Below are 23,264 nucleotides of genomic sequence, written 5' to 3'. Positions count from 1 at the left end.
AGCGCAGCGGTAGAGTTGCTGCTTTACAGCGAATGCAGCGCCGGAGACTCAGGTTCGATCCTGACTACGGGTGCTGCACTGTAAGGAGTTTGTACGTTCTCCCCGTGACCTGCGTGGGTTTTCTCCGAGATCTTCGGTTTCCTCCCACACTCCAAAGACGTACAGGTATGTAGGTTAATTGGCTGGGTAAATGTAAAAATTGTTCCTAGTGGGTGTAGGATAGTGTTAATGTACGGGGATCACTGGGCGGCACGGACTTGGAGGGCCGAAAAGGCCTGTTTCCGGCTGTATATATGATGATATGATAGGATGAGAGGGGATCTTATTGAAACATACAAGATTATTAAGGGATTGGAAACGTTAGAGGCAGGAAACATGTTCCCAATGTTGGGGGAGTCCAGAACCAGGGGCCACAGTTTAAGAATAAGGGATAGGCCATTTAGAACGGAGATGAGGAAAAACTTTTTCAGTCAGAGTTGTAAATCTGTGGAATTCTCTGCCTCAGATGGAGGCCAATTGGAGGCAGTGGAGGCCAATTCTCTGAATGCATTCAAGAGAGAGCTAGATAGAGCTCCTAAGGATAGCGGAGTCAGGGGGTATGGGGAGAAGGCAGGAACGGGTACTGATGTCAATAGTCAATAGTCAATTTATTTGTCACATTCACATAAATGTGCAGTGAAATGAAAAATTACCCGCAGTTCAACAATAAAGCCAATAAAAATAAGCAATAAAAATGCAATTGAGAATGATCAGCCATGATCACATTGAATGGTGGTGCTGGCTCGAAGGGCCGAATGGCCTACTCCTGCGTCTATTGTCTATAATTGTGGTTTATTTCATATTTCTGATATATGCAGTTATTTCAATATATCCTGTCTGTACTGAGCTTATGCAAAAATCAAAATTTCTGCATTGACACCTATTATTGAACAAAGAAAATTAGGCTTGGTTTCACTTCTATTTTTGCAGCAAATAAACACAGTTGATGCAGAAATATGGAAATAAAGAAATTGTGTCTATTTCACTCCATAGATGCTGCCTGACCTGGTGAGTTACTCCGGCAATTTGCTTTTTGCTCAAGAACCCAGCATCTGCAGTCCCTTGTGGGTCTAGCCTGTGCCAAAGAATTAAAATTAGCATCCGACTTGCATTAATTACATAAATCTAATTTTATAGAGCTTCCTCAAATAAGTATTTCATATCTGTAATTATGAATTGTGCTCACCATTTTATTTAGGACGTCTATTTTTCAGATAAGAGATGGATAAGGGGTTAGTTTCCAAAACAAATTGAGCTGACCAAAAAATAATTCAAAAGAGTGTTTTTCCCTGATAACATATTAACTTATCTGAATTGTACTAAGAACTGTATGGTTTATTTAGCCTGCAATTAAATTGCATGCAACTGGATGCACAGTATATTGTTATTAGTTCATAAATCTGGATATATTTCAGTCTAATGAAGTTTAAATAGCATACTCTAAGAGAGCCAAAGAGAGAATGTTATCAATATTTCAAGTGGTGAGCAAAACTGTACAATCATACTGAATCATACAATCAAAATCATATGCTTTTAACACGTCATTTTTTTTACAACCGGAGATAATTTCCTTCTGTACCTGACCTTGACATTGGTTGCAAAATGTGCTGTTTCTATCGGATATTGGGAGTAAGAATTTAATACTAGATAGATGCATACATTTGCAGAGAAAAGGTGGAAAATTGTGTCCAATCTGTCCATTGTGTCCATGCTCACTACCTTGTGTGTGGCTCCATCAAGTTGTGCACAGACCCTGTGCACACAAGCACCATGCAACTTTTTTGTGTTTAAGTTCTCTTTCCCTGTAGTTGCAAAGGATGCGGCCTGTTATCTTGTAACATTCCATTCACTTGAAACATATCAAATCGCATATTCATTATAGAGAATTTTAAGAAGAACCACCACATCTGGAAGTCAACTGCACAAAATGTCCTTGCATCTCTGTTGAAAAGGTGGTGGATTCTGTCAAACGACCATCTTTTCTAGGAACAAAAAAATGATATGGCATAAATGCCTCCTTTCCAGAATTTTCAAGCATGTACCTTATTTATATTTCTTCCAATTGAATGTAGTGCATTTACTGCTCATGAAGTAGCCTTCTCAAGTAATCAAACCATAGATTGGCTAACGGTATTGTGCCACATCTCCTTTTAAACCTCAGGTTTTCAGATGCTTGTTGCTCTAATCCTCCGTACCACTCCTACTGTTATCTCAGTCTTTAACCTATGGCATGGGGATTTCAATGAAACTCAAATAAAAGTTCAAACAACAAGGTCTCACCTACAAACATGGCACACTACAATCACATGGACAAAATACTAAGATAAACAGCAATCCAGCTCTTGCATTTCATATTTCATGTTATTTTCATGTCAGATAGATATGCATTTTCATTATTCACAAATCCCTTTACACCATTACTCATTTTATCATTTAAACTTTATAACTTCAAGGTCAACTTCTGTTAGTTCACATCCCAATCTCCCAACTTCATCATAATTTAAGACTAGATTCCTTTCTATTTCTCTCATTCTGATGAAAAGTCTTTGACTTGAATTAGTCGTCATTTATCTCCTTATATTCAACTTGTCGTTTGTCAAGATTTCCCAGTTCCAAATTACCATGTAGCTTTGGCCCTAACATCATAGAATCTACGTGACAGTTACTACCTTTCATATTAAGAAATGGAGAAGGACTTGCATCTGCCTTGTTGATAACAGTAGAGTGATGGATATGCCAAGCCATAAGGTTATACAATTGAGCTACTGCTAATATATAATGATACAAACACTTGAAAGCACACATCACCAACTTCAACATCTCCTTCCCCACCGTTACCAGATTCTAGAAACGATCTCTCATATACAAGGTTTGATATACAATCTTCCAAACTACCTCATTGTACCTTCAGCACGTTAAAAAAAATCTGCACTCTCTCTGTAGCTGTAACACTATTTCGTACTCTTCATTTTCTCTTTTGCACTGCCTGATCTATTCATGCATGATATGATTTGCCTCATTGGCACCCAAATGTTTTTCACTCCATCTCAGTACACTTGACTATATATAGTACACCAATACCAGTATCCCACGGTGGTTCATGGTACCCAATTTTGATCTAATGCAACAGCAAAAAGGATGTCATTACAGGATTCCTGTCCGTACAAAATTGCAGTGGTCAATGCCATCATGTATTTGCAACAAGCAGACTATCAGCAAGATCAATGAGGTTTATCTCCTCTCTTGGTTACTGAGATCCAGTCTGATAGCTACACATGATACCGTTCAAGGCATGGCCAGCTCAGTTAGCAGCATTGTTAATTAAGCTACGTTTGACAGAGCGCAGAAAACTCCACCATCCAAAAGTTTATTGTTTGCTCTGTGGTTTCAGTGTGTCTTTCAGTTACAGACAGTACAGATTCATCATCGCAGAATGGAGTGAGGGATAATCAGCAGGTAATATCAAAGCCAATTTTTAACATGATATGAGAGAAGGGGCTAATGTTGACAGCATCCAAGACCATACCTTCTTGATTATAGCACCACCTTTGTTGCTCGGAGAAGACATATCCAGGATTTGCACTCATAAGTATGGAACAATAGGATCTGGTTCTGTATGACATATTAGGAATTTCCTTGACTAGTTTCCAAAAGCTCCAGACAGCGAGGCACTGCAAAGTCAATTGGACCCAGGCAATGTTATCAGTCCAAATACTGTGTCGGAGTCATACCAGTCAGACTAGGACAGTATTGTAGATTTCCATCCCTGAAAGATATCAATTAACCAAATGGCCAATACTAAAACTCTAGATGATTTAATTAAACACATTTAAATTCTTTAGTAAGCTTGGTGGAATTTTGCCTGATGTCCCTGGACTGTTCTTCCAGTCATTCAACTACTATTTCCCTGTCCCTGTTAATTTCAATTTCCAAATAGTTAGGCAGACAGGTATTCAAAAAACAGTTGACATTTGTGAAGAGATGTTTATAAATAGGAAGCTACAATGTTCCAGTTTAGCAGATGGTTAAGGGATTTTTGTTTTGAGCATGTGTACTTTGAAAAAAAGTGCTAGTGAGAGTTAATATAGATGTAAGTCAACCAACAGAGATAATTTTTTGTATTAATATGCCACCTTTCATGCCCTTCAATTGTCCCAAAGTGGACTATAGCCAACAAGTTACTTTTAAACTATAAATTGCTGTTGTAATGCAAGATGTGTGGCATACACTCTTGTACACATCAAGACAGTTCATAGTTTGAGGTTTATTGGTGTTTGCAGTTCAATAGCCTGATGGTTTGGTGGGAAGAAGCTGTTCCTGAACTTGGAGGCCAGACTTTTCAGACTCCTGTACCTTCCTGATGGCAGGAATGAAATTCGAGTAGGCCAGGGTATTCAATCTTCTAAGTAAAGGTATTGATGGGTTTTCTTTATGATTGCAACAACGTGCTGGGTCCAGGAACTTGATGTTGTGGACACTCTCCACCACCAACTCATCGACGAAGACAGGTTTGTGGATCCTCAGCCTTCCTCTTCTAAAGTCAACAATCGGCTCTTTGGTCATACTGACGTTGAAAGCAGATTATTCTTCTGGCACATTTCAATCAGACGATAGATCTCCCTACTGGGCTCGGACTCATTTCCTGCAATTCGTCCAAAAACAGTGGTATTGTTGGCAAATTTAAAGACCTGAGTGGGAACTGTGTGTGGCTACAGTCATGGGAGTAGAGTAGAGCAGGGCCCAGCGGTAGACCTGCTGCATTATAGTGCCAAACATCCAGGCTCGCTCGATCCCAACAATGGATGTTGTCTGTATGGAGTTTGTACATTCATGAATGGACATTATTTGTTAAGTAAGCCTAAATTCTGGGCATCTGCATACACATGGATGTATTAATTTAGTACACAGTTTTAAAATGTGATAGCAAAAGTATCTTTACAATCCATAATATCCATCATCAGAAGACTGCAAACTAGAGAACACGTTTAGAAATTTGAAGAAAAGACAGGTTGCAAAATTACTGGAATCTAAGAAATCAAAGAACCTAATTTGTTAGAATACTATTTTTAAAGTGTCTTTTTGCCCTTTTCTGACCTCTTCTATATTTATTGTTTCATGAAAGCCACATAAAAACGACATTCCCTGTTCATCCTCCATTACCTAATTAAAGTTACCGAAGACTACACACAATTTAAACGCTAACTGCATATAATGGCATTTCATGCAATATGCTATTTGTGTGCATCAAGTGCCACAATATGCATGCACATATATATGCATCATGAATTGCAATGAACAGACAGTGAAGGCTCAATTGCATGCACCAATACCACCTGTGATGAGTGAGTAAATCACTATTAACAATGTCATACCTGCCATAATGGACCTCAATAATTCATTTGAAGGTCATATGATCATAGATGATAGGAATAGAATTAGGCCATTCGGCCCATCAAGTCTACTCCGCCATTCAATCATGGCTGATCTATCTCTCCCTCCTAAACCCATTCTCCTGCCTTCTCCCCATAACCTCTGACACCTGTACTAATCAAAAAATCTATCTATCTCAGCCTTAAAAACATCCACTGGCTTGGCCTCCACAGCCTTCTGTGGTAAATTCCACAAATTTATCTCCCTCTGACCCAAGGAATTTCTTCTCATCTTCCTAAAAGAACGTTCTTTAATTCTGAGGCTATGACCTCTAACCCTAGACTCTCCCACTAGTGAAAACATTCTCTCCACTTCCATTCTATCCAAGCCTTTCACTATTCTGTATATTTCAATGAGGTTCCCCCTCATTCTTTTAAACTCCAGCGAGTACAGGACCAGTGCCGACAAACGCTCATCATAGGTTAACCTACTTATTCCTTGGATCATTCTTGTAAACCTCCTTTGGACCCTCTCCAGAGCCAGCAGATCCTTCTTCAGATATGGTGCCCAAAATTACTCACAATTTTGAATCTTCTTTTAACTTATCACATAGAACAGTATAGCACAGAAACAGGCCCTTCAGTCCACAATGTTTGTGCCGAACACGATGCCAAGTTAAACTGACCTCATCTGCCTGCACATGATCCATATCCTTCTATTACTTGCACTTCCATGTACCTATTTAAAAGCCTCTTATACACTATAATCACATCTCTCTCCACCACCACCCTTGGCAATGTGTTCCAGACCCCCACCCCTCTGTGTAAAAATCTTGCCTCACATTTCTCTATTAAACCTTCACCCTCTCACCTCATAGCTATGCCTTCCAGTATTTGACATTCCCCCCCCCCGAAAAAAAGGTTCTGACTCTCTACCCCATCGATGCCTCTCATAATTCTATATACTTCTATCAAGACTCACCTCAACCTCCAACATTCCAAAGAAAGCAATCCATTTATCCAACCTCTCCTTGTAGCTGAAACGCTCTAATCCAGGCTGCATTCTGGTAAAACTCCTCAGTACGCTCTCCAGAGCCTCAACATCCTTCCTGTAATGGGGCGACTAGAACTGTAAGCATTACTTCTAATGCAGCCTAATCAAAGTATAATAGAGCTGCATCATGACTTCCTGATTCTTATACTGTGACTTGTCACATGTGACAATAAAGTATTCATTCATTCAAATAATAAGAGATGCATCTACAATCTTAATAGCAGATAGCATAGTCGCCCATGAAGGACACATACAAAGTTACAAAGTTGTGCCCCCCGTGCCAGATCCCCCTTTGCTCTTCCCCCCTCCCTCACAGTGGTCCCCCTATGCCGGGTCCTCCGTTGTCCATTGTTCTTCTCCCGCTCTCACAGCGGTCCCCGTTGTTCTTCCCCCTCCATCACGGAGACCCCCCCACGCCAAGACCTCTTTCGCTCCTTCCCTCGGCAGCGACATCCTTACTTCACGTGTCCATCCTCGTCCTCCGGTCGGCGCCATCAACAACCTCTCCACTAACGCTGCCGGGTCCTCTGCTGAGGCTTCCGTGGCGCTGACCCAGGTCCTGGCCGCGGGCTCCGTCGGCCTGAGCTCCATCGACCCGGGCTCCGACCTGGGCTTCTCCGCAGCCATCTGGGGGGCATCAAGACCGCTGCACCTCGATAAAGGTCTCTGATCGCGTTCCCAGTCCGCAGCCTTGCGGGAAGCCTTCTGCTGCGCGGCCTGGCGGGAAGTCTTATGTTAGCAGTAAATGATCTATGAATCCTCAGCAGGTTAGCCACCTCTTAAATCCCATCGTACATCTTTAGGCAGTTTGCCAATCTACCATATTCAACCCCAACAGCATGCCGCCAGTTTGCTTCACTTAAACCTAGGATCTTTGTTTTAGATTGAACGTCAACTCTTTTTCAGTACATGCTCTAAATTCTTCCAGTATTTTCCGATTTTGTTTCAGATTTCCAGTATCTGAGTTTGTTGCTCTGTCACACATTACCAATCTGCTTGAAGACTTTGCACAACTTCCATCTATGTTTTCTGCTCCGAGATCTTTCTTCGCTCCACACAAACTGATTCTACTTTATTTTCCAGGCAAAAATCCTTCTTCTTCAGTCACTGAAAGTAAGCATGCAGGTAAAGCAGGCAGTGAAGAAAGCTAATGGCATGTTGGCCTTCATTGAGAGGATTTGAGTTTAGGAGCAAGGAGGTCCTACTGCAGTTGTACAGGGCCCTGGTGAGATCGCACCTAGAGTATTGAGTGCAATTTTGGTCTCCTAATTTGAGGAAGGACATTATACTATTAAGGAAGTACAGCACAGGTTCACCAGGTTAATTCCCAGGACGGCGGGACTGACATATGATGAAAGAATGGGTCGACTGGGCTTGTATTCACTGGAATTTAGAAAGGATTGAACAGGCTAGATGCAGGAAAAATGTTGCGATGTTGGGTGAGTCCAGAACCAGTTTAAGAATAAGGGGTAGGCCATTTAGGACTGAGTTGAGGAAAAACTTTTTTACCCAGAGAGTTGTGAATCTGTGGAATTCTCTGCCACAGAAGGCAGTGGAAGCCAATTCACTGGATGTTTTCAAGAGATAGATCTAGCTTTTTGGGCTAAAGGAATCAAGGGATATGGGGGGAAAAAGCAAGAATGGGGTACTGATTTTAGATGATCAGCCATGATCAAATTGAATGGCATTGATGGCTCGAAGGGCCGAATGGCCTACTCCTGCACCTATGTTTCTGTTTCTCTGCTTCCTTTCTTCCATTCTTTTATGTCTGGCCCATCCAATTTCTTTTCTCATTTTGCCTCTCGCCTAAAGGTATACTGGAATATTTTATTGCCAAACTTGATCAGTATGGAACCACATCTCCATTAATGAATTATTCAATCATATTTATTACTATATTTGCATAAAATATTGTGTGTATATAGATAAAGAGCCTTCAATTATGATTTTGCGCTCTTTTTCCCTTCTACAACTAACTATATTCATGTTTGTGTTCATTATCCCTAATAGACAGGTTTCATTATCCATTTATTACCTTGTGCAATTAATTTTTATTTTCCCTGCCCTTCCACTACCCGCCCTCGACGTCCCTCCTTTCAACGCAAGCCCAGTTATAACCCTAGCTATTTGATTTGCTATGAGATTGGTCACAGTTCAATTGAGGTGAAAACATCTCCATCTTTTCCCAGTTTAGATGCAAGTGCTCCTTAAAACCCATTCCTCCCACACCATGATCCCAACATTCAATTTTCTGATCTCTATTTATCCTACATCAGTTTGTTCATGGCTCGGATAGTAATCCAGAGATGATCACTTTTGCGATTCTATTATTTTTTTAAAATATGGATTCTAGCCATTTATATTGTTTCAGAAGAAAGATTTTTATTATATGATCTTGATCCCTACATGGACTATGATAGCCTCATAATTTCCTTCCATGTTTCATCCAACTTGAAATTGTCCTCAACTCTGGGTTCTGCAAGGAATGGAGGTATATGGATCGCGTGCAGGCAGAGGAGATTAATTAACTTGGCATTGTGGGCCAAAGCACCTGTTCCTATCATGTTCTATGTCCTATGCTACCCACAAAGCTGCAGGGAATAGTATTTATAGTAAAACTCCAATAATGTTTAGATTTTTAGTTTATTATTATCACGTATCCCGAGGTGCAGTGAAAAGCTTTTTGGTGTATGTTATCCAGTTAAAGACTTGCACATGATTACAATAAAGCCACCTTTAGTTTACGGATAAAAGATATAACATTTAGTGCAAGAAAATGTCTGGTTAAAGATAGTTTAAACATCTCCAATGAGGTAGATGAGAGGTCAGGGCCACACTCTAGCTCTTGAGGACTGTTCAGTTGCCTAATAACAGCCTACCCTAATACACAGCCACCTTTAAACTGATCTTGTACATCTAATCAGTATTTTTTCTCCCTTACCAGCAAGTTCTGCTCTTCATTCACAGCAACAAAGTTCAATTACTTCAGAAAGAAAAAGTATTAAAGCTTTAAAAAAAAGATTTTATAACACGCAAAAAAAAAGATTACCAGCCTTCACCCAGAGAAATAAATGAGATCTATAAAGTAATTTTTGTCTTTTAATATTTTAAAACAATAAAGTTAAACAAAGCCTGACCAGTTTCCACATCTTAATCAAAGCTAGATCAAGTAGAAGACCACAAAACATAGCACAACTTATTTTGTTGCAGGAAATAACAAGGAAGTAAAACTTCCAGTATTTTTTGCAGATTTACTGATATATTTGTGAAGAGGAAAAGATAGTGAAAACAAATGTAAGTCCCTACAATCAGAAACAGGTGAATTTATAATGGGAAACAAGGAAATGGCAGACCAGTTAAACAAGTACTTTGGTTCTGTCTTCACTAAGGAAGACACAAACAATCTCCCAGAAATACTAGTGGACAGAGGATCTAGTGGGAGGAAGGAACTGAAAGGAATCCACGTTAGTCAGGAAATGGTGTTAGGTAAACGGTTGGGACTGAAGGCAGATAAATTCCCAGGGTCTGATGGTCTGCATCCCAGAGTATTCAAGGAGGTGGTCCTAGAAATTGTGGATGTATTGGTGAAGGCCATCACTACTACAGTGACACCTGTCCAATGATTCATAAATCAAATTAAAATATCTTTTCAGATTGAAATATTGAATAAATGCAGTGAACCATGCAATGTGATGGTTCAAAATATAGAAAGAAAATCATCTTTCCAAAAGATTTTGGCCTTTTTCTGTAGATAACTACAGAAATTAACAAATTGGGAAGTTACAATATCATTTTTGTATAGGAAATTACATGAAACAAAATGGTTTTTAAAAAACATATATTTTTTTAAATTACAAGCTTAAACAATGCTGTTATTTTTACTCACATTCGACAACAGTCAAGTCAAGTCAATTTTATTTGTATAGCACATTTAAAAACAACCCACGTTGACCAAAGTGCTGTACATCTGATTAGGTGCTAATTTTTAAAAAAAGAAACATACAGTAGCACGCAAACAGTTCACAGCGCCTCCTCAATGAGCCTCAAACGCTAGGGAGTAGAAATAGGTTTTGAGCCGGGACTTAAAGAAGTCGATGGAGGGGGCAGTTCTGATGGGGAGAGGGATGCTGTTCCACAGTCTAGGAGCTGCAACCGCAAAAGCGCGGTCACCCCTGAGCTTAAGCCTAGACCGCGGGATAGTGAGTAGCCCCAAGTCGGCCGACCTGAGGGACCTGGAGTTAGAGAGGTGGGTTAGAAGATTTTTGATGTAGGGGGGGGAATGTCCATTTAGGGCTTTATACGTGAATAGGAAGGAGGAGCTTGAAGTTGATTCTGTACCGTACAGGGAGCCAGTGGAGAGAGGCCAGAATCGGGGTGATGTGGTCCCTTTTACGGGTACCCGTCAGGAGTCTCGCTGCGGCGTTTTGGACCAGTTGCAGGCGGGACAGGGAAGATTGGCTGATCCCAGTGTATAGGGAGTTGAAGTAGTCTAGGCGGGAGGAAATGAAAGCGTGAATGATTTTTTCTGTGTCGTCGAATTGGAGGAAAGATTTGATTTCAGAGCCTGGTTTGGAATTCTGACCACCTGGTGACAATGGGTTTCATAAAGGATCGTTGATTTTCTTTTCTGCGGCAAAATTGACAATCTGCTCCTGAAACACTCCACATTATGGTGTAGTACCATCACAAAACTTTGACATGATCAACTATGAATTGCATATTGGAATTGCATCAAACCCTGGCTCAGAAACAGATTTCTAATAGATCAATAATTAGCAACTCTGCAAAAGCCACCTTATAATGAAGGTGGTGTTCATATCCTCCCAAGTACCGGAGTTTTTAATAGGCTGCCTTAAAAAAGAACAAGAACACTGAATTTACAATGCCTGTGGCTCAGTTTCCCGACAATACAATTTGCTCAATGTACTTTCCATTTTAAAAAGTGGCTAAAGCAGCAATTATCCCATAAGCTTGCTCAGACTTCAAAACTATTTTTGTTATGAACAGTACTCGGAAATATGAAACAATTGGGTGTTTCAACTACGTAATTATAGTTTCAAATTCCGAGGAATAAATATCACGAACATCTCCTGGACCACCCATAACACACCAATGGCTCTACTTCCTTAGAAGGCTTAGGAAGTTCGGCATATCTCCAACAACTCTCACCAACTTCTACAGATGCGCCATAGAAAGCACTTTATCAGGATAAATTACAGCATGGTTTGAGAACAGCTCCATGCAGGACCGGAAGAAATTGCAGAGAATTGTGGACACAGCCCAAACTATCTTACCTCCCTTCCACTGACTCCATTTATACCTCATGCTGTCTCGGCAAGGCCACCAGCATAATCAAGGACAAGTTGCACCCTGGTCACTCCCTCTTCTCCCCTCTCCCATCAGGCAAAAGGTATAGAAGTGTGAAAATGCACAACTCCAGATTCAGGAACAGTTTCGTCCCAGCAGTTATCAAGCAATTGAACCATCCTACCACAACTAGATAGCAATCCCGAACTACTATCTACCTTATTGGAGACCCTCAGACTATCTTTGACCAAATTTTATCTTTCACTAAACGTTATTCCCTTTATCATGCATCTGTACACTGTGAATTACTCAATTGTAATCATGTATTTTTTTCCGTTGACTGGTTAGCATGCAACAAAAGCTTTTCACTGGACCGTGGCAATAAACTAAACTAAACTAGTTCAGCAAGCTCAAGGCAGAACTAATATTAGTTATATATTTATAACTAATAAATATATTAGTTATATTATAACTAATATATATGTTAGTTAGGGCGTGGGCACCATAGGTTTAGATAGCATCATATTGAGAGAAGGCCAAGCAGCAATGCACTCCAATATCTAGGTTTGGTGGTATCAATGACTTGGATTATGGTTTCAGTAGCAGATAAACTGAGACAAGACTGGAATCAAGCAATTTCACAAAAAGGTGGAAGTGATAATTTGAGGACAACTATTAACCATATCAATAAAGGTATCACAAAATGCTGGAGTAACTCAGCGGGTCAGGCAGCATCTCAGGAGAGAAGGAATGGGTGATGTTTCGGATCAAGACCCTTCTTCAGACCCGAAACGTCACCAATTCCTTCTCTCCTGAAATGCTGCCTGACCCGCTGAGTTACTCCAGCATTTTGTGATACCTTCGATTTGAACCAGCATCTGCAGTTATTTTCCTACACAACCATATCAATACATATACAGCTGCAAAAGGTGCTTGCAGCAAAAAAAATGATGAATCAGTAGTGGGTCTCAATGACAAAATTAGCTTCCAAAATGGGGAAAGTAGGACAAGAACTAGTGAGAGATACGAGTCTGGCACCAGGACTGGGTTGGGGGTAGTCACTCTGGAAATTTGAAATAGTGGGGTTGGAGAGAGGAAGTGCCAGAGGCAGCAGGCTCCAGTCTCCATTTTAAAGAGACATAAAACATCTTATAAACTAATTAGTTAGTGTCCATTGCATTTACATCTTACAGAAAGAATGGTTTGATGTAATTCTAAACATACACAAAAATATACTTGCTTTGAAAAAAAATGCCATTTATGAATAATATCGCAACCAAACAAACCTGTTAATTAATGATTGTATATCCTTGCGCTAAGGTAACATTTCCATGTCTGCCCAGAATACACAAGTGCTTACTTTTGTACTTGCTCTGTGGCGCAGTTTATATGAGATTGGATGCAACGCCCCGCCTGGGTACGGAATGAACTGTCTTTATGCCTCGATGTATCATTTACATAATCCTGAAACATCGATCTTCAACACTTCTACCACCAGCTGCCTGACAGCGAAACTCAACTTGTGTGGTATTTGGTCAACTTCAAATGAAAGAATAATCTAAAGAGATATTTCTGATTTTGGAGCGACCGAATTCCTAATGCCCACAAGTATATATTTAACCCAAGCCTCAAAAACAAAAGCCCAACATTTGATACACTCTGGGGAATAGCATAAACAAGAAACCAGGTCGGATGTCTAAGAGCGCACAGATTTTGCCGACACTTTTGCAACAGATGAATGATGGCTTATTGATTGGAAATATTGAAAAAACTAAACTTTTAAAGCCGTCAAATGCAGAAGCAACACAATAAAACAACCCAAGTATCCTATTTTTAATTCAATCAAATACATCCATCCAGATGAAACAGAACAAAAAAACAGAACAACATCAGATGTGTTTGATGTGTTGCAAAAGGAAAAGAGATAGACCCATTCTTGGGCGAGAAAATGGGACGGGAAGGATCCAGGAGAGACAGGAGATAGACCCCTTTAGGGAAAATGAAAAATGTTGCCGTCAGTACAGCGAGGATGTGCCATCCATATGAATGTGAGCCCGGATATGTCAGATTGAGTTAAAACAAAACAAACGAAAATCTAATCAGCCAAAGCCGAGGAATTTCTGTCATTCAACAAAAATATTGTCATTAATCATTCTACAATCAGCAGCAGAGAAAATAAATCACTACATTTTGATTTTAAAAGAACAGCTGGTCAAGAGAAAACAATCTTTGAAAAAAGTGAAATGATTAAAATTATCTGAGTGGGAGCAATTGAATTGTTATTAAAACTGCACGAAACGCGGAAAAGACTGAAAAACGGGGAAGAATTCAGGCAAATTAAAAATTGGAAACGGGATGTTCTACCATCGCAAAACAAAAATAAAACTACGCAAGCAAATCGGAGTCAGTAGGCATTATTTAATGAGCCTTTACGATAATCAACATCAAGTAGTCCAAACTCTAATAAATCCCGCAGGATTCTAACATGATGGACAGACCCTTGGAGGCACAGGGGGAAAAAACACTACACAAACCGAGAATCCGTGTTCACGTGGAGCACCAAAGAGAAATAATAAACTAAAATAAAGCTCTGCCCCATCGCGGGGTTGCACATCCAACAAGCAGCCGAGTTTGGGGCCAGGGTGAAAGCGGAGCGGAGCGCAGCCAGTGCCGCCCGGGGAGAGCGCAACCACCTGCCATCGCCTGCCGACACACGCCAACAGTGAAAGAAACGTCTTTTATATGAAATTGATTTTTAAAAAACGCAACCGTTTGTCCGACAAAAAAACAAGTGCAGTACTGATATTTACTCTTTTCACTCACCGTTTGCGACCGCGAGGAGGACGAAAACCACGGTCCCACTGAAAACTGTAATGCACATGTTGACTTTATTTTAAACCACCTCTTCTCTGGTAACCGGCTACCATGCACAACAATAACGTCCCTTCGCCTTTCTTCTTTGCAAAGGCACACGTGCTGGAAGTTTTATTTCACCGCTGTCATTTCTTCCGCTTTAAACCACCGTGGGGTGGGTGGGTAGATCGTGGCGAATGTTTTGTTAATTCCTAATCCAGATTTTTTTTCTCTTGTAGAGGGGGCGAAGGGTCCGTTGCGGGCGCGAGCGCTTTTCAAACGCAGGGGTCCCAGGTCCCCCCGGGGGAGGGAGGGGGGGGGGGGGAAGAGAGGAGGAGGTTGGTTTGCAGCGCGTGAGCGGGGCAGCGCGTGAGCGGAGCTCGATGCTACCGCGGCCGCCTCGCGCCCACCAACGGCTCCTCGACCAGCGCGAGATTCCCACACAGAGGTCCCGCAGCAGCGGCGCGAGCAACCTCCCGCAGGCAGATTCCACAGCGGCTGCCGGACCCGACGACAGCCGGACTCGCGTCCCTCCTCTCCCCCCCCCCCCTCCCTCCTAAACAAGAGAGCGCCGCGTTTCTTCGTTGTAGAGGGGGGTGGGGTGGGGGAACCACAGCATCGGTCGCGCGTCGCCCGGGTTCAACACCAGCAGCGGCAAGCGAGGCGAGTTCCACGGGACCTCTGATCCAAACTGCCGCCGCCCAGCGGCAGCGAAGCGACCACCCCAACCCCCGCTCAAGTCCATACACCGAGAGCTTGCCCGCAGTCCCAGCGGCTCGGAAGGGCGCGGGAGACCCGAGGAAGTTTTCTTTCCACAATGGGAAGCTGCTGAGTTTCTCAGCCACGATCAACGGTCTGAAGAAGGGTCTCGATCCGAGATGTCACCTATTCCTTTGCTCCAGAGATGCTACCTGACCCGCTGAGTTACCCCAGCTTTTTTGTGTTTATCTTCGTGATGGGGACAAGGTCGCTCACCCGGACCCCCTTCCCCGAGAGTTGCTGCAGCCGTCTCTGATCTCCTGCTGCTTAGCAGTGAGAGGCAGTGCCGGGATTCCACCGCAGCCGGTGTAACTGTGCCTGTGCATGGAGTTCCATGTTAAATCAGCGCCACCGACTCGTTCGAACTTCACTCCAGTGCATGTCCCGCTATTGCAACTCGGCAGCAGCCGCTTGCAGATCCAACGGAATGAAACTCCAACTGCGTCACGTGGGCTGCAGCTCCCCGAAGCCGCGGGTGTATCACATGGAGCGAGGTATGGGAGTATACCCGCGCTCCAAGATTTCTCCAAAAAAATATTGATTTAATCACAATTATTGGGCAATGATAACACCCTCATCTGTAAAGGAAAAAAATGTCCATCGTTGTGGCCAATATCCTGTCGGTTGATTCCTGAAATATCCGATCTTTCATTGTCACAAACAATCGAAGATTCGGCATTGTTAAATATAATTCGTAACGTTGCTACTGTTTCAGACTTTGCAGTGTAGAGTCCCCAGCAAGTTTCAACTTCATTGTCAGGGGCAGCTTTTCCTTACTTCCTTTTGGTAGCAGCAAAACAAATCAAATCTGGTGTGCAACTCGGGATTGCCGGGTTTTGACACCTGTATGCTGCTTGCAGACTTCCTCTGGGGGCAGTGTTCATTAATGTATACCAGAATCTGATTGGGAGTTCTGCATCCACATGATGGGGATGGTTTCATCCTCCATATTCACTTCTGATGCGTTTGATGATTATTGAACAAAGTTTGAATCTTTCGGATAGTACTTATACAACGTACTCACTGAGAACAACGTGATATACAAGATTCGCACGTTATATTACAAGTTGTGGCGGCTGTTAAATTGGGAAGAACATTACTTTCTGTGGCATCACCACTAGAAATAGGCAGAGCAGATCATAACGTACATCAGCAAGTAACATTGATTTAACACCACTGCATATAACTTCGATGTAGCCTGTGTTGAAGACGTATAGAATGGTGGGCGAATCAAGCATTCAACAGCAGCTCAGATGGTATTTTTAATGTGGCCATCATGTCGGTTGTTTATTGATGACTGAGTTTGATTAAGACAGCGAACGCCCAATGCTTTGATATTTATTTGGAAGTCTGCAATGCATCTATATGCATGGACATTCTGTGATTAGTGTACTTATGTGAACATACATACTAGGAACCTGTTGGATAGAAGAGTCAAGTGATGTGTCTTGTTTTTAACCATTGAAACAGAATAGAGCACTCATTCTGTAGCAAGAGCCTAAGTAATCAGAATATTAAGTGCACTATCTTGAAAGTAATCCACAACCTCTGGTATGTAAATCGAGTTGAAATGTATTAATGAAAATATTGTAAGTTGATAGGGAAGAGTGCGTTGGTTGATGGTGTTTGTCTTCGAAGCTTCTTCAATAGAAAATACTTATTTAGTGTTTAAATCCTGAATTTAGCATTTTAGTGGGTCTTTGTCTTGCAGTGCAGTGTAACTGGAAAATGAGCAGAGTATACAAGGCAAGATAACCTCATAAGGCTGACAGCAAGAGTTCATATCCACCAAGGATATCCAGGGAGCACACCCTCGGGTGCACCGTAGACAGGAACAATGTAATTCTGTAAGACTACCTTGACTGACATACAGAAAATGGTCTAGTTACACAACAGCAGCAAGGAGGCTGAGAACAGCCGTGGCACTAGGCATTAAATCACAGTGACCACCAATACCTTCATATTGGCTCATTCCAGGAGGTGGAAATGTGTTACGGTTTGCCACACACTGTTACATAACAAAGGTCACAGACATTCCCTGTTCCAAAGAACTGGTTTTGCTAGAGCAATAGGTTAAGCAAGAATAATGCTTCAACAAAGATCATGGCATCCTCAAGATGTACAGTATCCCTGACTTCACTCAGTTCACCTTTTGGACACCTTGTGCTTTTGAAGATTCACTCTGCCAAAAAGTGATTCTTCCTTCAATGTCCTGCTGATATGTGACTATACTGAATGTATCAAGCATATTGTTGGTCAGTAACTATCTGTGTCCTGGTGCTTTTATTCTTCAGCAATCCACTGTGCCATCATAGTTAAGCTTCCATGAAAAGCGAAAGGATGACAACTAGGGGCCGATGAGTGTCCATTAACCAACACATGACAAGGAGGTAACACACAAAATGAGAACAATATCAAAATAGGAAAGGTAATAATAAGTGACAAGAAGGTTACTCAGCTGTGTGGCACCATGTGGACCTAAAATTTTATAAAGGTTTTAATAAGTACTGCCTAGTAAATTCATGTCTGAGGTTAGAGCATGTGATGTCAAGACGAGTAGCAAAACTCAAGCCAGTTCAAATATTGAACTGGCTGTCAAAAGGAAATAATCGGAGGAAGACACATGTTCATTCTTATAGCTGATGTCAAAGGTCACCCTCCATCTTAAGGAACTACCTATTAAAGAGAGAGCAAGATTTATAACTTCACATTCAATATTTAATCAAACGATGGTAGTGCGAGCAATAGAGTATTGTGAACCCTGCTTTGTTTTGTAAATTGAGTATTGAGTCAATGGGGTGGAATGGCTTATCTGCCAAGTAGCAGTTACTGGAATGGTTCCACTTTCAAATTCACATCCTACATACTAAGGACATTGTACAGAGGCCAATTATCCAACAAACCCGCATGTCTTGGGATGTGGGAGGAAACTGGAGCACCCGGAGGAAACCCATGCTGTTACAGGGAGAACGTACAGTGGCTCAACCAGCTGCATAACTGTCCCCTCACCCAAGCTCTCACTGCCTCTCCTCCCATCTCCGGAAACAAGGAAAGAGTTCCCCTTCCACTCTACCACCCACCCAATATTGAACAAATTATTTAATTTCTCTCACAATCAATGTGATACCACTAATAAGTACATCTTTCGCTTCAATCTTATTCACTTTCACCATTTCAAAACATAGAAACATAGAAAATAGATGCAAGAGGAGGCCATTTGGCCCTTCGAGCCAGCACTGCCATTCATTGTGATCATGGCTGATCATCTACAATCAGTAACCTGTGCCTGCCTTCTCCCCATTTCCCTTGATCCCACTAGCCCCGAGAGCTATATCTCAATCATTTCCTCTGGGATGTTCTGGTTCAGCCTTACATCTTCACCAATATCCCTCCCCTTCTCATGGCGCATTCCCATGTAACATATGTAACATCTGCATTTTTACCTCTTCCCTTCACATTGTTCAAGGATTTACTTATTACATTGTCCATGGAACCCACATCTGCTCCCAGCAAATCAGCCTCATCAGCCCAATTCTCCTCTAATTTCCCTGTTCCTGCAACTTGTTCTCTCTCACATGCACGAAAAAAACCCTTTTATCAATTATCTACATTTGGAAGTAATTTACAGTGGCCAATTAACCTACCAGAATATCTTTGGGATTACCTTTCACACTTGAACTGATAATTTCAGATTGAATTCATCTCCTTTTAGGTCTCCTCCAGGCACATCATTACTATTCTCTACCACCCACATGTGTCATTCAGTCTTTCCTGCTCTCTATCCTATCATGGACATTTTTTTTCTCCCTCAACACCTCCCTCTTTTTTGCAACCTGAATTTCTTTTTTAATTACTAACATTCCCTAATTCTAATAGAGTCGAGCACACCAACGGTAGAATGGTGGATGTAATTTCCCTCGGCCCCTCGGGAAAACGTCAAGCTCCTGCCGGGGGGCTGTAACACTTGAGACCGGGGTCACAAGCCACCTTTCCCGCTGTAGTAATAGAGTATTGTTTGTAAGTTTAACTCACTTGTAACTATTGAAATTGTAATTGAGAGATGAATAAGCTAATCTGTCACGAGGAACCTACTTCATTGGGTCTGTCCCAGAAATAGTCCTGAATACACAGGACTCATCGTGTAGCATCCAGAGAATGAGGGACAATATCATGTTAAACTAAATCTACTGTAATCTCCAAATTTCAAACGGTATATATCAACAGCATAAGGAATAATTGTCATAATTTATTAAATCCCTGGCCAGGACTTTTGCACAACTGGCAAGAAGTAAATTAATCAATTTTCAACATAGTTGCTTGGGGTAAGACAACAATCCTTCAACTCGTCCAACTCTATGTCTTCTTTCTTCTGCGGTAATACTTATCTTAAACATCCCCCTCATGTAATTTGTGACTGTCTCCACGTGATTGCCAATCCAAAGGGAACAATGTTTCAGTAAATTGTTTTTTGACATCATTCCTGTTTGCCAGCAAGATAGATGGTTTGTCCAGCTGCCAGATGAAAAATGGATCCAAAAAAATAATAAACCAGATTCTTTAGTCAAATTTATCAGGATCTCTGTTTCTCTAACCTTATTAGGTTCATTGGCTGTTTCTAGTCTCTCCCCCACTGCACCTTCTTACATCCCTGCAAATGTCAGGGTCTATATTTTAAAATATTTCTAGCATGCTGTAATATTTTGGGGAAATTGAATAAGTATTAAAATATTCAAAACAAAGTGTAATATATATTTATTTTTTTCACAAACAATTAGGGTGAATTGAGAGTTCCCATAAAACCACTAAATCATGTACTGTTCTTTTTCTCAAAGAGGTCCAGTTATTGTTTCGTAGATCTTGTGATGGTTCATCAGAGCCTCCCCTAATTTAAGTGAAAAATCATGAAACATGCAAATTTAAATTCTACATAGCACATACAAATGCTTCATTACAAATTTGAGTGCAAATGAACACACCACGTACATCATGCTCATACATACCAGGTATTGAGTGGCCTAACAAATGGCCCCTTAAGGGCCCAAGTGTTGGACAATAGTGAGAAAGCGGAATGGAATCAGGCCTTTCGTTGTCCTTGTAAATTAGGTGGTTGGCAAAAGCAAGCTGTTACATGTTGCACAGTTCAAGCATTAAAACTGGAAATTCCTGTGCATACTGTTACTAAGTGAATGTGTAATTCTTTCATATAAATGTCTTCTCTTCATTAATCTACTTAAAGTTATGAAATTACATGAATTTCCTGTCTTGTATGCTTAAACCAAAACTCTGAGCAAACTATTTGTAAAATATTTCTCCAAGTAATATTTTGTTATATTTTTCATAACAATATTTAAACATTTCTGAGATTACTATGTAGTTGTTTCTAATTTTGTACAAACAAAATAGAAAGAATTTTAATGTTAGTAACAGAGAAAATGTTCATTAGCATTTCTGGAGATAAAACCAATGTGCACCTGAAGACTGCAACGTCTCTAGGACCATACAGTCTGTTTTTATGAATAACTGATTATGTACCACAATCTACCAGAATTCCTTAAAGAGGTAAGTAAGTGTCTTGATAAGGGCAATCCAGCAAACAATATGCTGACACAGACCCAGTGAATTCTATGGTTCCTCATGAATAGACATAAGAAAAATGACTGCTTGTGGAACTAACAGCATAGCAACTAATTGGGATGAATACTGGTTAGCAGTAGAAAGCAGTAGGTGACTGTTATGAATCAGGTGCGCTGCAATATATTTTTTCTTCGCCCAACACAAAAGCATCAGTTCCAGTCACAATTTCACAGCCCTATCAACCTAAAGAATGGGCCAATATGTAAATAATATTTGTTAATTTTATCTTTGGTCTTGATCTCCAGATGATTGTCAGAATTATTTAATAGTTAGCTTTTTCAAGATTTTTAACATACATAAAACATTAAATGGAGATAATTTTAATCTCAAAATAACAACAATTCAGGAATTCCTTCAAAATAATAAATGTATACGTTTTCAGTAATATTTAGAAATAAATTGAAACCTTGCTGAAATACTTTACCATTAGTCACAGGTGACTAGTAGTGTGCTGCAGGGTTTGGTGCAGGACACATTGATGTTTGTCATCTATCATCAATGATTTGGATGAGAACGTACAAGGCATTAGTAATTTTGCAGACAACACTGTATTGTAGATACACTGTATGGGTAGTATTGTAGATAGTGAGGATGGTTGTCAAAAATTGAAGCAAGATCTTGATCGGTTGGGCAGGCGGGCTGAGGAAAGGTTGATGGAGTTTAATACAGATATGGTGGTGTTGCATTTTGGGAAGTCTAATCAGGACAGGACCCACACAGTGAATGGCAGGGCCCTGGGGAGTGTTATAGAGCAGAGGGATCTCGGAGTGCACTTTCCTTGAAAGTGGTGTCACAGGTAGGGTGGTCAAGAAGGCATTCAGCACATTGGCCTTCATCAGTCAGAGTATTGAGTATAGAAGTTGGGCGGTTATGTGGTAATTGTATAAGACATCGGTGAGGCTGCATTTGGAGTATTGTGTTCAGTTTTGGTCACCCTGTTATAGGAAACATAGTGTTAAGCTGGAAAGAGTGCAGAGAAGATATATAAGGATGTTGCCAGGACTTGAGAAGTACAGGTACATAGTTCGTTGAAAGTGGCATCACAGGTAGATAGGGTGGTCAAAAAGGCTTTTGGCACATTAACCTTCATCAGTCAGGGTATTGAGTATAGAAGTCGAGAGGTCAGGTTGCAGTTGTATAAGACGTTGGTGAGGCCGCATTTAAAGTATTGTGTTCAGTCTTGGTCACCCTATTATAGGAAAGATGTTTTTAAGCCGGAAAGGGTGCAGAGAAGATTTTCAAGGATTTTGTTAGGATTCAAGGCCCTGAACTATTGGGAGAAGTTGCGCAGGCCAGGGCTTTATTCCTTTGTGTGCAGGAGGATGTGGGTGATCTTATAGAGGTGTATAAGATCATGAGGAATAGATAGGCTAAATGCACAGTCTTTTACCCAAAGGAGATAATTGGGGCAGGTACTATCACAATGTGTAAAAAAACATTTAGACAGGTACGTGGATAGAATAATTCTAGAAGGATATGGGCCAAATGTTGGCATGTGGGACTAGCATAGACAAGGCATGTTGGATAGTTTGGCTGGTTTGGCTGAAGGACCTGTTTACACGCTGTATGACCATGACTCTAAAAGGTAACTTGCAAGAGTTTTCTATTTTCTCCATCCATGCAGTAAATACCCAGAGCTGATTTTTAGTTCCTTATTCCCGTTTTCACTGAAAGGGAAGAAATGAACTGGAAAACACTCTATCTATCTATCTACATATCTATATACTAAAACTCTCGTTTGTTTGTTCCTGAACTACAGCCAAAACGGTACACAATAGTGTGACAATTTTAGGCCCACCTTACTCACCATTATCCTGTGGTTCAAATGGTTGATATATTTTTAAAGTTTTTAACTTTTTAAACTTAAAGAATCACTTTTAAACTTTAAGAAATCCCTTTTCAACTTTTCCTGTCCATCAGCCGTGTTCGATGTCACAATGGGAACCCAACAGCCACCCGGCCAATGAGGGTGGTGGGGCGGGATGGGATCTGACCAATTGGAACTCGGAGAGAGGCGGGACCCACCCGAGTTCCCCCTCTGTCTCTTCCAGTGCCCACTTCAACCGACAGCGTCGTCGAGTCCCCGCTCCCGCCCAGCATCAGCGCCCTGGACCATCACCGGACTACAACCCCCAACGGGCAGCTTCTCCTCCTCCTCCCACGTTTCCACCAGGCGTCGTCGAGTCCCCGGTCCCGCCCAGCCCCAGAGCCCCGGACCATAATCAGACTACAACCCCCAGCAGGCAGCT

At 41.3% G+C, this 23,264-nt stretch overlaps 1 protein-coding gene across 2 annotated transcripts in view; it reads right to left on the bottom strand.

The window, feature by feature from the left end:
• The window catches only part of tmem132e (transmembrane protein 132E), a 206,776-nt gene extending 190,554 nt beyond the window's left edge, over positions 1–16,222 (bottom strand). Inside the window, exon 1 of one of the 2 annotated variants that reach the window (XM_078422769.1) lies at positions 14,593–16,222. In XM_078422769.1, coding sequence (XP_078278895.1) covers positions 14,593–14,650 — 58 coding nt within the window. In that variant the 5' untranslated portion in view covers positions 14,651–16,222. Of the gene's footprint in view, positions 1–13,055; positions 13,125–14,592 lie in introns of those variants that run through there. The other variant, XM_078422770.1, reaches the window with a different exon arrangement.
• Positions 16,223–23,264: the final 7,042 nt, after the last annotated feature.

Source organism: Rhinoraja longicauda, chromosome 26, assembly GCF_053455715.1.
Source record: "Rhinoraja longicauda isolate Sanriku21f chromosome 26, sRhiLon1.1, whole genome shotgun sequence".
Taxonomy (NCBI): Eukaryota; Metazoa; Chordata; class Chondrichthyes; order Rajiformes; family Arhynchobatidae; genus Rhinoraja; species Rhinoraja longicauda.
The sequence above is the reverse complement of the archived record's forward strand: the minus strand, read 5'-3'. Positions and strand labels throughout refer to the sequence as shown.